The following is a 20,671-nucleotide window of genomic DNA, read 5'->3' as shown; positions in this document are numbered from 1 at the left end:
AATATCCATTTCCGAACCCATAATATATATAAATTGTTGGTCATTGTAAATTCTATGACCTTGTAGCTATGTCCTATACCGGAAGTCTCCTTCAAGAAACCCATGGTACGATCAAGAGTTTCGAGATTCTACTGAAGCCAAGAATGCGGCATATAGAGCAACCCTGTGAAGGAGGGAGAAAAGGAGAGAGGAGAAACGTCTATTCCGCAGAAAGAAAAAGGAAATGAAAAGACGAGTGTGAGCGAATTGAAATGTACAGGAGTCAGAATGAAGTCCGGAAATTCTACCAAAGAATTAAACATCAAACCGATGGTTTTGGTGCAGGCACATCTTCCTGCAGAGACAAAGAGGGAAATCCGGTAACTGACCCAGATAACATGCTGAGGATATGGAAGGAACATTTTACCCAACTGCTAGTCTCCGACGTTGGCGGCGAACCAATCAATGATGATGGTATATAAAGTTTACCTCCTAGTCAGAATGAGGTCCAAGTAGCAGTGACCCGACTAAAGAACAACAACGCAGCAGGAGCCGAAGGATTACCCGCTGGACTATTTAAGACCGAAGGCGACACGCTGATAAGGCCTATGCATCAGCTTATCTGCGCAATCTGGTTAGAAAAACGCATACCCAATGGAACCTCAGCATTCTAGGTCCCGTACACAAGAAGGGAGACAAGACGGAATGTGCCAACTACAGAGGAATAAGTCTTCTCCCCATCGCATACAAGATACTCTCGAGCGTATTGTGTAAAAGATTAAAACCTAAAGTCAATGAGATAATTGGGCCCTGTCGATGCGGCTTTAGACCTGGGAAATCCACGCTGCACCAGATATTCACACTGCGCCAAATCCTAGAAAAGACCCGAGAAGGACAAATCAACCCCTACCATCTCTTTGTTGACTACAAAGCCGCTTTCGATACTACAAAGACGCTTACGTTCAAACGTTGGACGAAAAAATAGTTACACGCATCAAAATACAAATACATGTTGTCAGAATAGATGAAGAAGCTCCAGCAAAAACGTCTTTTGAAGGCTTGTCAAGTTTGATAATTATCAGACAAAATTTAGATATATCTGCCATATAGACCGATCTTTCGATTGAAGATCTTGAACCCATAAAGTGCGTTTATAAAACCATTTCGCAAAGTTTTATTTGATACCTACAAATATTTCCCGTATATGGTGCGGATCGGATGGTATTTGGATAAATCCCCCGATTTAAGGTCCTAGTGCCATAAAGGGCTCATTTATTACCTGATCTAGTTCAAATTAAAAATAGTTTATTGTGTTAGATTGTTCAACATCAATGCAGTTTTTGTGCAGGTCTGAACTATTTTGGTTGCATCGACCGATCCCTTAATTTAAGGGTTTGGGGCCACAAAGTATTTACATTGTTTTCAACCAGCTTAGCATTTTCTTCTCACTTGGATAACCGCCATCATGGATAAATTAACCATCCTCTTTTATAACAACTCCACTACCATATCTATAGTAATATGCAAATTCCAGCGAAATCGGGTAATAAATGCCGATATTATGGGCTTAAGACTCTTAAGATCGGCAGATCTCTATGGCAGTCTCTATGGCAGCTATATCTAACTAAAGACCGATCTGAACCATATTTGAGTTGGATATCGGGAGGTTTTAATCAACTAAATATTTTAAATTTCAGCTAAATCGGATAATAATCGCGATTTTTAAGGGCTTAAGACCCAGATCGGTCTATATGACAGCTATATCTAAATATGGTCCGCACTGAAGCATATTTGAGTCGGATGTCGGAAGGCTTAAATCAAATCACTGTTTCTAATTTCATCGAAATTGGATAAAAAAATGCGCCTATTATGGACTTGAGACTCTAAACCGGCATATCGGTTTATATGCCAGCTATAGGTAAATATGGGCCATATTCGGTTTGAATATCGGGTAGTAAAACATCCTGTTTCAGATTTAGGCGAAATCGGATGAAAAATGCGGCTTTACGAGCTTAAGACCCTAAATCGGCAGATCGGTCTATATGGGGGCCATATTCAAATAAAGTCCGATTTGGCCTATTCAAAAATTAACTTGCGTATAGAAGAAATTTGAACTCAATATCTCAATTTTTAAAGGCTAGCGTGATTACAACTGACGGACACACGTACATCGTTAAATCGTCTTAGAATTTTACAAAGATCAGAGATATATACTTTGTAGGGTCGAAAATGGTGTGTTGCAATCAGAATGACTAAATAAATATACCCCCCATTCTTTGGTGGTGCGGATTTAAAAATGTTATTTAATGTTTTAGGCAATTTATTAAAAAGTTAAAATGATGCAAAACCTTCAGTTAACACATTGTGTGCATATATAGGTTGACCTGTTCATATAAGGTCGACACGCGCCAGTTCCCAGCAAAATATTGCCTACAAAAATGCAATTAGAACTGCACACAACTTTTTTAAGCGCTGACGTGATGAAAGTCTATTCAAATTTAAAAAAAAAATAATTCACTTCTTTGTACTTACTTTATTATCAAGTCACTTAGTTCTCCCGACTCGGTGCGATTATTGTTGACATTCATGTTGAGTTGTGGCGTAAATGTCTTGTCCACACTTTCATAATCACCATTGGAGAATACCATGCGGCTGTAAATGTGCACAATCATAAGGCCCGTGGTCATGATGATTTTGACACGTTGCACCACCGGATTGGCCTTTTGCTCCTCCTCATTTAGGGCCTTGAGTAGTTTAGAATCTTTGGCTTTGGCCCTAACCAATGACATATCCATGCCATTGCGAGACAAATCCAAGATCAATGACAAACACGCGGGATAGAAGGTCATAAAGACGACATAATTGACTATTACCGACATTACGGCAAATGTACACAATACTTCGAGACGTTGTACTCCGGACAAAGTACCAACACCTATGACTAATGTTTCTACAATAGTGTCCAGCGATATGGCTGGACCTAGTAGTTCAAGGCCACGTGCTATATTTTGTGTGACTTCAGCTTGATTTGTACCGGCCAATGCCAATTGGGCTAATGTTCCGGAATTTGAGAGATCTATCAACAGTAGTAGGAAAAATAGTGCATCTCTGTAAGTAGGAAATAAAAAAAAAAGAACAAGAAGGGGTATGAGACTCATTGAGGGCTAATGGAGTGGTGGTTATTTTTCGGCATAACTTACTTTAAGTCTGTTATATCACTGCCTAGGAACTTGATTATTGTCGTTGTAAATATAAAACTTGAGAAAACCGCAAATAAGCCGGCTATACCTGGAAAGAGAAAAAAAGATTGGTAATTAAAAAAAGGAAAAAACAAGTAAAATCGTGCTAAGTTCGGCCGGGCCGAATCTTGGGAACCCACCATCATGCAGTCTGCTAAAATATGGGAGCTATATTTTGTTATAGACCGATTTGGACCGTACTTGGCACAGTTGTTGAGAGTCATAACAGAAAACTATGTGTAAAATTTCTGCCAAATCAGGCGAAATTCCAGGGGCTCAAGAAATGAAATCGTGAGATCGGTTTATATGGGAGCTACATCAGGTTATAGACCGATTTGGAAGGTACTTAATACAAGAGTTGGATGTAATAACGGAACACTATGTGCAAAATTTATCCAAATCGGACAAAAATTGCTGCTTCCAGGGGCTCAAGAAGTCAAATCGGGAGTTCGGTTTATATGGGAGCTATATCGGGTTATAGACCGATTTGGGCCGTACTTAGCACAGTTGTTGGAAGTCATAACGGAACACTATGTGCAAAATTTCAACCAAATCGGACAAAAATTGCGGCTTCGAGGGGCTCAAGAAGTCAAAACGGGAGATCGGTTTATATGGGAGCTACATCCAAAACTGTTGCGAAATGGCCCGTTTGTAACCCCTAACGACCTTAATTAATATTAAGTATCTGTGCATAATTACAAGCTGCTAGCTTTACGCGTTCGACCGCTATCGTGATTTCGACAGATGAACGGACGGACGGACATGGCTAGATCGACTTAGAATGACGATCAAGAATATATATACTTTATGTGGTCCTAGATCAATATTTCGCGGTGCTACAAACAGAATGACTAGATTTGTATACCCCCATCCTATGGTGGTGGGTATAAAATTCAAAGTTTGTATGGTACATGATGAAATATTTTAAACACCATGTATGTAGGCTAAGTTAGTTTGAAGAAGAAGGTATGGATTATGAACCACCCCAATACCAATATGAATATCCAGCTAAACCAGCAATTGGTTGATTGTGAGATCCAACTATCGAAAAGTAACGCTGAAGAAATCTATGTCAGGAATTGCGTGCTGCTCACAACATCACTAATCGTTGTCAATGGTTTGCCCCTAAGTTCATTGAAATCTTATATAGAGCTGGCAAAATCTCGATGGCACTATCAATATTAATATTTTTCCAAAAAGTAAAATTTTTTGCAAAACTTAACAAAAAAAAAAAAAACAATCTGACACTGCGCCTATAGAGGGCGCATTTTTCATCCGATATGACTAACATTTTGTACAATGATTTCTCTCATGACTTTCAACTGACTTTATTAACCTTGGTTTTAATTGGTATGTGCATGATATTGCTTCTATATAAATCTATCTCCTGATTTTTACTTCTCATGTTCGTTTGAAATACAGGTGATGGGAATATGGGAATAGTATCGATGGGAATGGGATAGTATCGATACTATCGATATTTATTATTAAAACTTTCGAAAATTTCGAATGTGTGTCAGCTCTAGTCTTATATCGTTTCGTCGACTAAGTGCCACATGGCCGATACCGTCACTTGCCGCGCCTATAATGCATGGAGTGTTAGTGCTATGTGTCCCGTAATGCTACCAAAAGCCCTACCGTTCTCCTTCTTACTTACCGCCAGTATTAGCGTTTCGTTATCGAAAACATATTAGAGAACAGATTTGTACCAGTTTTAAAAAGTTTCGTCCTAAAGCCAAAGCTAGTGAAAACGAGCTAAGTATGTTAGGGCCGAATCTTGTATACCATCCGCCATTTTTAGCATTTGTCAAGTTCTTTGCACGGTTTCTCTTTATGGGCAGAAACTGAAAAGGATCAAGCAACAAACTCCATGGATTTTTATACCCACCACCACAGGATAGGGGGTATATTCATGTAGCCATTCCGTTTGCAACTCATCGAAATATCCATTTCCGACCCTACAAAGGGCCAGAAATGGCCCTGGATCATTCATTGGGCCAGAAATGGATTGCTGATTGCGCAGATCGTGTTACGGAATTAGATATACCTTTCCTGTGCAAGCTTCTTGGTAGGGTGGACGCCTACTACAAAGGCCTCGCGAAAGAGGCGTGGACTATAAGGGCTGTGGCTTGCAGGGTGGCAAAGGCCTGTGACCGAGCATTTCGCGGAACCGGATTGCGGACTGCTGATAGTACACCTGACCGGTCACTACATCATCAGGTCTTTGTCATTTTGCTGGTCGCAAGGAGAGACGGATTTCTGCTGGGTGAGCGATGAAAAGGAAGAGTTGAAGACGGTCGAGTATCTTTTGTTTCATTGCCCTGCAATTGCGAGGCGAAGACGCAGTATAGTGTGTGAACACCTCTTTGCGTGCCTGTCTATCCAGGCATTCAGTCAACTTGTTATTCTAAAGTTCTGTAAAGGCCTCAATTGGCTGATTCTTCGGATGAGAGTATCATGCCGGTCCGCCTGGCTCGCTAACACTTTTGTCTTATGCCTTCAGTATAACACCTCGAAATATTGACCTGAGACCCTTTAAAGTACATAATTATTTTCTTGATTGTCTTGACATTCTGAGTTTATGAAGCCATATTTGTTGGTCCGTCTGTCGAAATCACGATAGCGTCCAAAGGAATAAAGATATCTGCTCAAAATTTTGCACAGATACTTCTTACCGTTGTTGGTCGTTGGGGATTGCAAACGGGGCATAACGGTTCAGATTTGGATATAGTCCCTATGTAAACCGATCCCCACCTTTGAATTCTTGAGCCCTAGGGACCTAAATTTTCATCTGATTTCGCTGAAACTTGGCACAAGGACTTCCAATATCAGTGCTGAATATGATCCGAATCGGTCTATAAACTGATATAGCCCCCATACAAACCGATACCCGGATTTGATTTCCCTGAGCCCTTACAAACGCCAGTTTTCTTCCGATTTGGTTGAAACTTGGACCAAGGACTTCCGTTCTGATATTCAACATCAGTGCTGAGTATGATCCGAATCAGTCTTTAAACTGATATAGCCCCCATACAAACCGGCTTCTTGAGCCCCTAAAAACCCCAGTTTTCATTCGATTTGGCTGATCAGGGCAGATCCTTTTGCCAACAAAAGGATCTGTTCTGACTCCCAACATCATTGCCGAGTGTGATCCAAATCGGTCTTTAAACTGATATAGCCCCCATACAAATTGATCCCGGGATTTGACTTCTTGAGACCCTTAAAGCCTAAATGTTCATCCGATTTGGCTAAAAATTGGCATAAGGACTTCTGTTCAGACTTCCAACATTGTTGCCGAGTATGATCCGAATCGGTTTTTAAACTGATATAGCCCCCATACAAACTGATCCCGGGATTCGACTTCTTGAGACCCTAAAAGCCCCAGTTTTCTTTCGATTTGGCTGAAAGGACTTCTGGTTAGACTTCCAACATCATTGCCGAGTATGATCCGAATCGGTCTTTAAGCTGATATAGCCCCCATACAAACCGATCCCCGGATTTGACTTCTTTAGCAACTAGAAGCCTCAATTTTCCGACTAATGCGGCTGAAATTTGGATCAAAGGCTTCTGCTATGACTGTCAACATACATGCTAAGCATGATCCGAATCGGTCTTTATACTAGTATATCCCCCCTATAAAACGATGCCCCTATTTGACTACCTGAGCTCCTAGAGGCCACAATTTTCACCTGATTTGGCTGAAATTTGACACAAAGACTTCTGCTATGACTTTCGGCGTTCGTGCCAAGTATGATCTAAATCGGTATATTTTGCTATTAAACAAGGAACTGGGGCAAACTATATACTGATTAAATAGCAATTCCCCAATATGACCGCTTGAGACTACAGCGCAGTCCCAAACAATTACCGATTTGATTGTTGTAAAAAAATTCAAACACAAACTGTGTTAATAAAGGCAAATTTTTAGCTCAATCCATGATGGTGGGTACCCGAGATTCGCCCCGGCCGAACTTATCACGGTTTTACTTGTTTTTCTGGTGTTTCTGTTGTGTTGCACCGCAATATGCAGTCAATCTATATGTTTTTCCAGCCGATCTCCTGTCGGTGTCGAAGCCTGAATATTTAGCCAGATTCCGAGTCGAAACAAGCTCACTCAACTCGGAACCAGACTTCAAACAGATAGTCCCTTATCATTGAAGTGAAACTCACACCGTACTGCACTAATTGATTTGAGGCAATTATCCTCGCTTTTTCTTAACGGAATGTCCTTGAGCAAATTTGTAGGAGGGATAACGTTATTTTTAGTATAAAGATAAACCTTCAGAAATACATTTGAACTGGCAACTGTTGATGATTCACGCAATCAGAAAAGCCCAACATTTGGGATGGAAAGATCAAGTGAAAGAAAAACGTAAAATTTGCAAAATTTTCACTTCCCCAATATACATCCGCACACGAACGTGATCCTACCAATACTGGCTGCTGGCTGACTTAGCTTTAAGCAATAAAAAAAAATCTTAAAAGGCGTTGAGTTCGGCCGGGCCGAACTTTGGATACCCACCACCTCGGGTATATATGTAATCCACCTTTCATCAAAATCCGGTGAAAAATGCATACCTTATGCCCCATAGCAGCTATATCGAAATATCTTTCGATTTGGGCCAAGTACTAATGAGTACAAGTCATTGTTCAATTGTGTATAACAACATTTTGATCTTTTTAGTAGCTATATGTAAAAATAAACCGATCTGAACCCTATACGACACGGATGTCGAAAAGCCTAAAATAAGTCACTGTGTCAAATTTCAGTGAAATCTGATTATAAATGCGCCTTTATGGGGCCAAGACTTTAAATCGAGATATCGGTCTATATGGCAGCTATATCAAAATCTGGACCGATTTGGGCCAAGTTGCAGAAAAATATCGAAGAGCCTAGCACAACTCAATGTCCCAAATTTCGGCGAAATCGGACAATAAATGCGCCTTTAATGGCCTCAAAACCTTAAATCGAGAGATCGGTCTATATGGCAGCTATATCCAAATCTGGACCGATCTGACCAAAATTGAAGAAGAATGTCAAAGGGTCAAATTTCGGCTCCTTTTATGGGCCCAAAACCTTAAATCGAGAGATCGTTCTATACGTCACCATATGCAAATCTTGATCGATCTAGGCCAAATTGCAGAAATATGTCGAGGGGCGTCACTTAACTCACTGTCCCAAATGTCAGCGACATCAGACAATAAATGCGCCTTTTATAGGCCCAAGGCCATAAATCGAGAGATCGGTCTATATGGGAGCTATATCCAAATCAGAACCGATCTAGACCAAATTGAAGTAGCATGTCGAAGGGCCTAACACAACTCCCTGTCCCAAATTTCATCAAAATCGAATAATAAATGTGGCTTTTATGGGCCTAAGACCCTAAATCGGCGAATCGGTCTATATCTATACCAAGATATAGTCCGATATAGCCCATCTTCGAACTTAACCTGATTATGGACAAAAAAAGAATCTGTGCAAAGTTTCTATTCTATTTTTAAAGACTATAACGTGATTTCAACAGACAGACGGACCGACCGGTCTAGATCGTCTTAGATTTTTACGCTGATCAAGAATATATATATACTTTATAGGGACGGAAATGGATATTCCGATGTGTTGCAAACAAAATGACTAAATGAATATAGGTTTATATGGGAGCTGTATCAATCTATTGATCGACTCAGACCATATTAGACACGTATGTTGAAGGTCATGAGAGAAGCCGTTGTAATTGCGCCCTCTAGAGGCTCAAGAAGTCAAGACCCAAGATCTGTTTATATGACAGCTATACCAGATTATGAACCGATTTGAGTCATACTTAGCGCAGTTGTTGGAAGTGATACCAAAACACCACGTGCAAAATTTGAGTCAAATCGGACGAGAATTGCGCCCTCTAGAGGCTCAAGAAGTCAAGACCCAAGATCGGTTTATATGGCAGCTATATCAAAACATAGACCAATTTGAACCATACTTAGCGCAGTTGTTGGAAGTGATACCAAAATACCACGTGCAAAATTTCAGTCAAATGGGACGAGAATTGCACCCCCAGAGGCTCAAGAAGTCAAGACCCAAGATCGGGTTATATGGCAGCTATATCAAACCATCGATCGATTTGGCCCATCTACAATCCCAAACGACCTACACTAATAAAAAGTATTTTTGTGCAAAATTTCAAGCAGCTAGCTTTACTTCTTCGAAAGTTAGCGTGCTTTCGACAGAAAGACGGACGGACGGACATGGCTAGATCGATTTAAAATGACATGACGATCAAGAATATATATATACTTTATGGGATCTCAGACGCATATTTCGAGGTGTTACAAACAGAATGACGAAATTAGTATACCCCCATCCTATGGAAGGGGGTATAAAAATTAAATCCATTATTAAAATTTTCTGTATTTTATACTTTTAATGTTTAAACTATCTAAAATTGGTTTTCGAATAACACATTTCTAAGCAAATAACTAAACTCATCACCTTTACATTATTAGTTTAGTGTCAGACACCATTTTTGTTTATTTCATAGCCTTTTTTATGTTTTCTTGTCAAGGATGTTTGTTAACACATGCTAAGCAACAACAAAGTTTGTTTGTTGTAAATTTACAAATATGTCATAAAACGCTTGTATCTCCCCCTTTCAGTTTTTGCTGCACCTGATGTTGTTCTCCCAGGCGCTTTAATCGCCATGGATTACCGGCGTCTTTTTCTTTGCAGTTAACAGATTTTTATCGCTGTTTATTACAGGTAATACAAGCGATTAATAATAACGATTATGCAGTAAAAAAAAATGGTGGCACTGGTGTTCATTTCGAGGCAGATTTTCAGATTTTCAGTCATGCTCATACGTTCGTTAACAGGAAGAGTATGCCCTGCAGTGATGTATAAGCTGGCTGTCAGCTTTGGCCTAACCTTGACATCATTCACGCCATTGACGTGCTACATAAATTCGAGTATAATCAGTGTTAAGGTATCAGCAAAACAAAAAGGAATTTGAATAACGTACATCTGAAGTGTCGTTGATTTAATTATATTTTTGAGCCTCCTTTGAAATCCGCTGTGCCAAGGTAAGGGATGACTGAGAATGCTCTTTGTGACATGGTGTGAATTCTATGTGAGAATAATTTTTGTTTTTGTGAAACAAGATATGGCGCTTATTATTGTGGCATATAGAATTTTAAAGAATAAGCAATGATTATGGCATGTTAAAAGAAAATACGAATGTCAAACAGCTTTCAAATGGTTGATTAATTTACATTTTCATATCCTATACCAGTACTGTGGTAAATGCAAATTTGCCCATGAACATTGTGTTAAGGACAGGGCACACTTCTCACATATTAATGAGTGCTTTTCGACTTAAGTACAAGCTTAACAATAAGGGACCTTCTTTTTATAGTCGAGTCCGAAGTTTTTACACGGCAAAGCACCTCACAATTGTCGCCAGCATTAGGAGGGGAAAACCTGAATAATTTTTATACCCTCCACCATAGGAAGGGTAAGTATATATATTCTTGATCGTCGTGACATTTTAAGTCAAACTAGCCATGTCCGTCCGTCCGTCCGTCCGTCTGTCTGTCGAAAGCACGCTAACTTTTGAAGGAGTAGAGCTAGCCGCTTGAAATTTTGCACAGATAGTTCTTATAGGTGTAGGTCGGTTGGGATTGTAAATGGGTCAAATCGGCCCATGTTTTGATATAGCTGCCATATAAACCGATCTTGGGTCTTGACTTCTTGAGCCTCTAGAGGGCGCAATTCTCGTCCGATTTGACACAGTGTTTTGATATCACTTCCAACAACTACTGTGCTAAGTATGGTTCAAATCGGTCCATAACCTGGTATAGCTGCCATATATATACCGATCTTAGGTCTTGATTCTTGATCTTTTAGAAGGCGGAATTCTTATCCGATTTGACTGAAATTTTGCACATAGTGTTTTGATATCACTTCCAACATTTATGCAAAGTATCGTCCAAATCAGTCCATACCCTGATATAGCTGCCATATAAACCGATCTAGGATCTTGAGTTCTTAAGCTTCTAGAGAGCGCAATTCTCATCCGACTTGGCACAAATTTTGTGCAACGGCTTCTCTCATGGCCTTCAACATACGTGTGCAATATGGTCTGAATCGATCTATAGCTTGACACAGCTCCCATATAAACCGATCTCCCGATTTTGCTTCTTGAGCCCCGAATTGGACTATAACCTGACATAGCTCCTCCTCCTCCGTCCATATTCATTATTCTTTGTTTGCCTAAAAAGAGATACTGCGCAAAGAACTCGACAGATACGATCCATGGTGTAGGGTATATAAGATTCGGCCTGGCCGAACGATTTCGATTTCCTAAGAGGGACGAATGGAGGTCGGATGGTGTACTTGAGGAGGATGAGACCTCGATCTACACCGATGGCTCCAAGATGGAGTCAGGGACTGAATTGGGGGTCTACTCTGATGCTCTCAATATCAGTATGTCTCTGAGACTACCGGACGAGTGTACAATCTTTCAGGCAGAGGTCTGTGCCATTGCAGTGTCCGCAAGAGAAATTCTGGAAAGGAGCTTACTGCCCTCGAAACTCTGAATTTATGTGGACAGTATGGCGGCACTCAAGGCCTTGGGGTTGAGGATGGTGAGGTCGAGATGGGTGGCGATTTGTTTGGAATCTTTGGATAGGTTCGGGGCCCACGATGTAACGCTGACATGGGTTCCTGGGCATGAAGGGATTCCAGGGAATGAGAGGGCGGACGAATGCGCCAGGAGGGGTTCGTTTGCGCCGAGCGGACCAGTCATCGATCTTGCCGACGTGCCATTTGTCGAGCTACTGAACCCAGTAGATGGGATGGCCGAGAGGCGTCGGTGGCGAGGTGGGATTCGGTAGATGGTTGCCGGAATGCGAAGGCGCTGTGGCCAATCATCGATCGGAGGAGTACAAGGGAGTTGATGGCGTGCGATAAGAGGTGGATGAGTGCTTTGATAGGGGTTATAACCGGACACTGTGCCTGCGGCCCATGGAGGCACGCATGGGGATACCGCACAATGACTTCTGTGAGAGTGGCCTCGATGAGGATGCGGATGAGGAGGATACTATTGAGCACTTGCAGTGTTCCTGTCCAGGTCTGCAGAGACGTAGGATCTCCATTCTGATGAGCAGTTTCTTGTGTGATCTGGATGAACTTGCAAACGTACCTCTGGTATGTCTCCTGAGGTTTGTTGAGGGAACTGCGCACAATGACTTCTGTGAGAGTTGCCTCGATGAGGAGGAGACTATTGAGCACTTGCAGTGTTCCTGTCCAGGTCTGCAGAGACGTAGGATCTCCATTCTGATGAGCAGTTTCTTGTGTGATCTGGATGAACTTGCAAACGTACCTCTGGTATGTCTCCTGAGGTTTGTTGAGGGAACTGAATGATTCCGACGAGGGGTGCCAAAAGCTCCGGATTAGGTAGCTCCGAGCTTGCGTAGGAACGGACGATTCTTCACCCCCCGCTCGGTCACTCTTCCTGTCTTTTTCTTTTATTTGTTTATAATCTCTAGTACGAGGTCTCACATTTTCTTTCTCTTCCCTTTCTCTCTCTAGGGTACCACAATGGGCCAAACTGGCTTCCGAATGAACTCACCTTTTGTGTGCAACCCATTCAACCTAACCTAAGCAGCAAAAGCAAAAGAAAATCTAAGTCTGGAGTTCCATGCTACTTACAAAATTGCTAATAGTTTTCCATACCAAGCCCCTAAATGGTTTTTTCTTGTCTTGTACTGTGTCCCCATCTAAGTGACGGTGTGTGTCCCGTTATGATACTGAAAGCTTTACTGACCTTCTTCTTACTTTCTTTCAGTAATAGCTTCGTCCTTTCATGATACGGATCTCCCCATAGGATTTTCGCCATTCTGCCGAGCATTTCGCTATTCCATAGTGTTACATTGTTTGCGTTTGTCGCCCACGCCCTTAACTCGGACTGCATCGACCCGAAAGGCTTTGGGTTAACAGAGTTTTTTGACGGCAGTCCTCGGCCTTCACTGCCAAATCCTCTGCTCTTTCATTTGCCCTTACTCCGTTATGGTCTGCCATCAAAACCATGCGGATCGTAACATTCTCAGAGAAGGTGTTAATCTCCTTCTTACACTCCAAGACTGTTCCAGACTTTACCGTCCTGGTTGTTTTTGTCCTCATGATGTTCACACTCGACGGCATTGCTCGTGTTAACACCACACCACCTCTTGCACTCCGTGATCGCTCGGATCTCCGCCTGCAGCACATTAATATTCCCAGGCAGTTGGAAGCAGATCTCAGCACCTGGGTACTCTGTTCTCTAGCTTTAATTCATCCTTGTAGCATGAACTTCCAGATGGCAATACCAGAGTTGCAATTTAAAATTATGCCGCTGGCAGCTGTGCCTCCCACTCAACCTCAAGTGTATTTTCAGGAATCCTGGTTTCCTATCGTCGCCTCGATTATACCGCGATGTTATGACCTGCTTCTATCCTCTTTCTATTCTCCCAACGCCTTAAGTTTCATAGCCGCGGTGGCTGACTCATACTTAATCTCAATATTTATGGAGCAGTCACGTAAAATAGTCCCTGGTTTCCACCGTTGTCCTTATAGCCCCGCATATTCCAAGGCAAAATGTTCTCTGAATCTGTTGTAATGTTCCTATGCTGCACTTTTTCTCCAACACGGTCCACCAAACCACTGAGGCGTTAGTAAGTATTGCCCTTATGACGCTTCTGTAGAGCCAGTGAACTATCCTCGGATTCAGGCCTCTTTTCGAGCCTAGGGCCGGCGACAAAGTGCCCAACGTCTGTGCGTTTTCTCAGTATGTTTCTACAAATGTCACTTTCAGTTCAATTTCCTATCCAAGATTACTTCCAAGCATTTGGCGTTGTTGGTTACGTTGCGTTGAGGAAACATGGCGCCTCAAATTGGCCCACCTGAGCTTCCTCGTAAACATGCAGATTCTTAGCCTTCTCTGGATTTTTGTTCAGATTCCTTGGCCAGCTCAGTCGTATACCATTTCCAAAATCGTTTCGGCCCTTCTGACTCGGACTTTTACCCATTAACTATGTGAAGGGCGACCTTTCCTTAATATAGGCATGCTGCTTGTGTCTGAGCTATTCGCAATTGTTCTACTCTTTACCATTGTATCCACTATACGCTCTGTGGTTTAAAGTATAGCTTGCCTTAGTTAAAAACACAACTCTTGCCTTCTGCCAAGCTTTCGGAGTATATGCAAGTCCTAGGCACGCTGTGAATATAACGCCCAAATAGGTTTAGGTTGTATGGGTAGTCCACCCCGAAAGGTGAGTTCACTGGGAGGTCAATCCGGCTCTTGCCTCCTGCGAGACAAGTCCTAGGCACGCTGTGAATATAGCGCCCAAATAGGTTAAAGTTTAGATTGAATATGTAGTCCACCCCGAAAGGTGAGTTCACTCGGAGGTCAATCCGGCTCATTGTGACAAGACTAGATGAAAACACGATGATGAAATACTTTGCCTGCAGCTTCGAAACGAAGGGTAGACAGGCAGATGATGAGATATGAAAATATAAGAATTAAAGGAATATGGAGCAAGCACCTATCCATAATTTCTCTCATGACTTCAAACTGACTTTATTAATCTTGGCTTTATTTGGTCTGTGCATTGATATTGCTTCTATATAAATCGATCTCCGGATTTTTAGATTTCATTTTCGTTTGAAATATAGGCGATGGGAAAATAAAGATAGTATCGATACTATCGATATTTATTATTAAACTATCGAAAATATCGGATATTGCAGTTATAGATAGTTTGCCAGCGCTAGTTCTGGGGCATGGGTACTTGTGAAAGCAGACGAGGCAGTGCTTGGAGTATTTGAGAGAAAGATTCTTCGTAAAATTGATGGACCAGTTTGCGCTAATGGAGAATATAGGCGACGTATGAACCACGATCTGTATGAGCTTTATGACGACGATAGCATAGTTACTCGTATAAAAATACAATGGCTGCGTTGGCTAGGAGGCCACCGTAGCGCAGAGGTTAGTATGTCCGCCTATGACGCTGAACGCCTGGGTTCGAATCCTGGCGAGACCATCAGAAAAAAAATTTCAGCGGTGGTACTATGCCACGTAAAACTTCTCTTCAAAGAGGTGTCGTACTGCGGCACGCCGTTCGGACTCGGCTATAAAAAGGAGGACCCTAATCATTGAGCTTAAACTTGAATCGGACTGCACTCATTGATATTTGAGAAGTTTGCCCCTGTTCCTTAGTGGAATGTTCATGGGCAAAATTTGCAATTTCTACGTTGGCTAGGTCATGTTGTCAGAATGTATGAGGAAGCTCCAGCAAAGACTTGGTTAAAGTAAATGGAAGCGAAAGAAAATTTTGTCTTACGTTAGGTTGAAAAGAGGGTGCAGATATTAACTCGCCCCATGCCACTATAGACATACACCTAAGCCAGTAATCGGCTTGTTGTGCGCTCTAAAGACTCTAAAAAATGTTGTCTTTAGTAGCCAGTCGATTTTGATTTAAGACACGGGTCTTAGAATTTATTCTAGGGTTGCCCAAAAAGTAATTGCGGATTTTTTAAAAGAAAGCAAATGCATTTTTAATAAAACTTAGAATGAACTTTAATCAAATATAATTTTTTTTAACTTTTTTTCTAAAGCAAGCTAAAAGTAACAGCTGAAAACTGACAGAAGAAAGAATGCAATTACAGAGTCACAAGCTGTGAAAAAATTTGTCAACCCCGACTATATGAAAAAGCCGCAATTACTTTTTGGGCAACCCAATAGTTTACGATTTCTCTAACTGCTTGATGAGGGTTTTTCTTCTTTTCAATTTGAATCACCCTAGTGTACACGTCACTAGCCTTGTCTCCGTATACATGAGTGCAGGTATGGTGTATTTTCCTTGCGGCTAAAGCAGTATTTAAGAAAGCGCCTAAGAGGTGTGTTTGCAAGGTCTCATAGAAGTGATCCTTCCTTGGGTTAGCAAGGCACATTCTAAATGGCTCTCGGCATATATAGGAATTAGAGCGGGGTTCAGTGTCATATAGCCCATCTTCTAACTAAATCACTGCACATCTACTAAATGCCAATTTGCCCATGAACATTCCACTAAGGAACTTGGGCGCTGAACGCCTGGATTCGAATGCTGTCGAGAACATCTGAAAAAATTTTTAGCGATGGTTATCCCCCCGGTAGCCGAGTTGGTTTGGTTGCTTGGTTTACCAGTGCAGGGGTCGAGGGTTCGATTTCCATCAGAAGCCTTTGTCTGCCGCTACTGTGGTATCACAATGGACTTAACATTGCCTAAGTGAGTCTGTAAAGGACTGTTACTCTTACCTAACCTAACCTAACATATTCCCTTCTAATGCTGGCTACATTTGTTAAAACTTCTCCCCAAAGAGGTGTCGCATTGCGGTACGCCGTTCGGACTCGGCTATAAAAAGCAGGCCCCTTATCACTGAGCTAAAAATTTGAATTGGGCTGCCCTCAGTGATATGTGAGAAGTTTGCCCCAGCTTGCCCCAGCACGTGTACTAAAAGTTTACTTAAAACCAAGTTTAAGGTCAATAGCTTTATTTTTTCAAAAAAAAAAAAAAAAATAAATTAAGCGTGTGGAGTTTTAAAATTCAATGTCGCCGCACATTGCTAACAACTTTTGCTTTGTCGTCCTTTATTGTGTTGATTTAATTAACAAAGAGCATAGCAAAATATAAACAAATAACAAATAATAAAACATAATTATAAAGACCTTCATATGTGATTTAATAAAATAGAGTGAGCGCTTCTTTGAGGGCTAGTGTAAATTTAATATGTACACGAATATCGCATACCATACCGCCTAAGTACAAATAAAATTCATATTGGAGCGCTTTACTATTATCATCAAAGGCCGTTGCACACATGATTGAGTATTTAGATAGCATTAAGAAGCCATGTGGCACAGCAGTTAGAGCTTGTTATTGACCTTGTCTATAAAAATACCCAAACTGCAAATAAAAACCAAAAAGGTGTGAAATAAGTTTTCAAGATGCAATTTGGTATATTTCGGAAACAAGTTTTAGTTATCGACTTTGGGGGGGAAAAAATATTTGCCGTTTTTTAAGTCATAGAAAGAGTTGTTGATTTACAGAACTTGTTCCCAGACCAGATGAAGAAGGAGGGTGACAGAAGAACTATGTTTAACTTAATCATGGAGAAGGCCTAAAGTTTGATTATAACAGATGAAACAAGTAAAAAGGCATTAAGTTCGACCGGGCCGAACTTTGAATACCCACAACCTCGAGTATATATGTAAACCCCCTTTCGTCACAATCCGGTTAATATTGGATAACTTATGCACCCAAATTCGGCACGGTTATTGAGTGGTCTAACAAGTGAAAGCGTGCTAAGTTCGGCCGGGCCGAATCTTATATACCCTCCACCATGGATCGCATTTGTCGAGTTATTTTCCCGGCATCTCTTCTTAGGCAAAAAAGGATATAAGAAAAGATTTGCTCTGCTATAAGAGCGATATAAAGATATGGTCCGGTTCGAACCACAATAAAATTATATGTTGGAGACCTGTGTAAAATTTCAGCCAATTTTAATAAGAATTGCGCCCTTTGGGGGCTCAAGAAGTAAAATAGAGAGATCGATTTATATGGGAGCTGTATTAGTCTATGGATCGATTAAGACCATAATAAAAACGTATGTTGATGGTCATGAGAGAATCCATCGTACAAAATTTCAGGCAAATCGGATAATAATTGCGACCTCTAGAAGCTCAAGAAGTCAAGATCACAGATCGGTTTATATGGCAGCCATATCAGGTTATGAACCGATTTGAACCTTATTTGACACAGTTGTTGAAAGTAAGAATAAAATACGTCATGCGAAGTTTCACCCAAATCGGATAGGAATTGAGCCCTATAGAAGCTCAAGAAGTCAAGACCCAAGATCGGTTTATAAGACAGCTATATCAGGTTATGGACTGATTTGAACCATACTTGGCACAGTTGTTTTATATCATAACAAAATACTTCGTGCAAAAATTCATTCAAATTGGGTAAGAATTGCGCCTGCTAGAAGCTCAAGAAGTCGAGACCCGAGATCGGTATATATGGCAGCTATATCAGGTTATGGACCGATTGGAACCACACTTGACACAAATGTTGGATATCATAGCAAAACACGTCGTGCAAAATTTCATTCCAATCGGATAATAATTGCGCAATCTAGAGGCTCAAAAAGTCAAGACCCAAGATCGGTTTATATGGCAGTTATATCAGGTTATGGACTGATTTGAACCACACTTGGCACCAATGTTGGATATCATAACAAAACACGTCGTGCAAAATTTTATTCTAATCGGATAAGAATTGCTCCCTCTAGAGACTCAAGAAGTCAAGACCCAAGATCGGTTTATATGGCAGCTATATCAAAACATGGACCGATTTGAACCACACTTCACAAAAATGTTGGATATCATAACAAAACACGTCGTGCAATATTTCATTCCAATCGGATAAGAATTGCTCCCTCTAGAGACTCAAGAAGTCAAGACCCAAGATCGGTTTATATGGCAGCTATATCAAAACATGGACCGATTTGAACCATACTTGGCACAGTTGTTGGTCAGTCATATCGGACCAGAATTGCGCCCTCTAGAGGCTCAAGAAGTCAAGTCCCCAGATTTGTTTATATGGCAGCTATATCAAAACATGGGCCGGTTTGGTCCATTTACAATCCCAACCGACCTACTCTAGTAAGAAGTATTTGTGCAAAATTTGAAGCGGCTAACTTTACTCCCTCGAAAGTTTTCGTGCTTTCGACAGACAGACGGACGGACGGACATGGCTAGATCGACATAAAATGTCACGACGATCAAGAATATATATACTTTATGGGGTCTCAGACTAATATTTCGAGATACATACAAACAGAAGGACGAAATGGTGGAGGGTATAATAAATATATGTCACTGTTTAAATTTTGTAGAACAAAATATTGGTCTTTTTGGCAGCTGTATCCAAATATAAACCGATGTGAACCATAAAGGACGCGAATGTCGACAAGTCACTTCGTCAAATTTCAACGAAATCGGATAATAAATGCGCTTTTTATAGGGTCAAGACTTTAAATCGAGAGTTCTTTCTATATGGCACCCCTAAAGGCTTAAAATAATCCACTGTTTCAAACTTCGGCGAAATCGGGTAATAAATAAAGCTTTTATGGGCATCAGACCCTTTATCGGCAGATCGGTCTATATGGCGGCTATATCTGAAAATAGTCCGATCTAAACTATATTTGGGTCAGATGTCGGGAGGCCTAAAACTACTCATTGTTCCAAATTTCAGCAAAATCGGATAAAAAATAAAACATTTATGGGCATTAGACCCTTTTATCGGCAGATCGGTCTATATATAGCAGCTATATCCAAATATGGTCCGATTTGGCCTGTTCAAGAACTTAACCAGCGTCCATCAAAAAGACATATTTGTGCCAAATTTCAATTTTTTAAGGATGTAGAGTGATTACAACAGACGTAAGGATAGATGGACAGACGCACGGACACCGTTCAATCGTCTTAGAATTTTACGACGATCCGAAATATATATACTTTGTAGGGTCGGAAATTGAAATTTCGAGGAGTTGCAAACGAAATGACTAAATGAATATACCCCCTATCCTACGGTGGTGGGTATAACAAAAAGACACATGGACAAGATTGAATTATTAAAGGATATTACGATCCATAAGGGGGACATAGGGAACGAAAAATTAATGACATTAAGTCTGTCTTTGTTGAAGAAGAACATTTTCACCTTCTTATGATTCAAGAAGTCAAGAGGCTAAATTTATTTGTATGTAGTAGTATGGCATGGTGGCCACCGTGGCGCAGAGTTTAGTATGACGCCGAACGCCTGGGTTCATGTCCCGGCGTAAACATCAATAAATTTTTCAGCTGTGGTTATCCCCCTGCTAAAGCTGCCTACAGTGGGGTTTATTTTTCCACACATCTGCGAACCATTCGTTAATTTCAACATGACTGATCAATACGAAGGTGACGTTATACAGGTAAACATTCAAGTAGATAACAACGTTGTGGTAAAAGATTCAGAGGCACTCAAACGCTTATTCGTCGATCTTTCGAAAATTCAGTGAAGACACCTCGGTTTTTCATTCGTACTTCCGAATTGTGCAGATGCTCGATGATCGTTTCTCCAAGCTAAGCGAAAGGTTAATGAATCAATTCAAAGAACTGCTAAGAGAAACAGAAACACGTATTTTGAATGAGTTTGACCATAAATTGGCAGCAGTGATACATGATTTACATAATTTCCACGCCACGTCTCTAACTTTATCAATGAAAACATATCAAACACAAACTACCAATTTTTGCAAGATGCAATTCAATTAAAAGGGAAAGGTCTACTCGATACATATTTCCCGGAAAATTCTCCAACAGACAACGTGGCGCCAGAAGAGG

The 20,671-nt window shown here is 40.9% G+C and overlaps 1 protein-coding gene and 1 long non-coding RNA gene across 4 annotated transcripts in view; one reads left to right on the top strand and one right to left on the bottom strand.

The window, feature by feature from the left end:
* The window catches only part of LOC106092030 (3-hydroxy-3-methylglutaryl-coenzyme A reductase), a 216,812-nt gene that overhangs the window by 10,484 nt on the left and 185,657 nt on the right, over nt 1-20,671 (bottom strand). For all 3 annotated transcript variants that reach the window (XM_059361878.1, XM_059361880.1, XM_059361879.1), the window contains 2 exons: nt 3,180-3,267; nt 2,512-3,087 (listed from right to left, as the gene is read on the bottom strand). In XM_059361878.1, the coding sequence (XP_059217861.1) occupies nt 2,512-3,087; nt 3,180-3,267 (664 nt within the window). The remainder of the gene's footprint in view (nt 1-2,511; nt 3,088-3,179; nt 3,268-20,671) is intronic.
* The window catches only part of LOC131994874 (uncharacterized), a 72,868-nt gene that overhangs the window by 26,730 nt on the left and 25,467 nt on the right, over nt 1-20,671 (top strand). The gene's annotated exons all lie outside the window — the stretch shown is intronic.

This window comes from Stomoxys calcitrans, chromosome 2 (assembly GCF_963082655.1).
Source record: "Stomoxys calcitrans chromosome 2, idStoCalc2.1, whole genome shotgun sequence".
NCBI classification, from domain to species: Eukaryota; Metazoa; Arthropoda; class Insecta; order Diptera; family Muscidae; genus Stomoxys; species Stomoxys calcitrans.
Note: the sequence above shows the minus strand (reverse complement) of the source record. Positions and strands in the feature narration are given on the sequence as shown.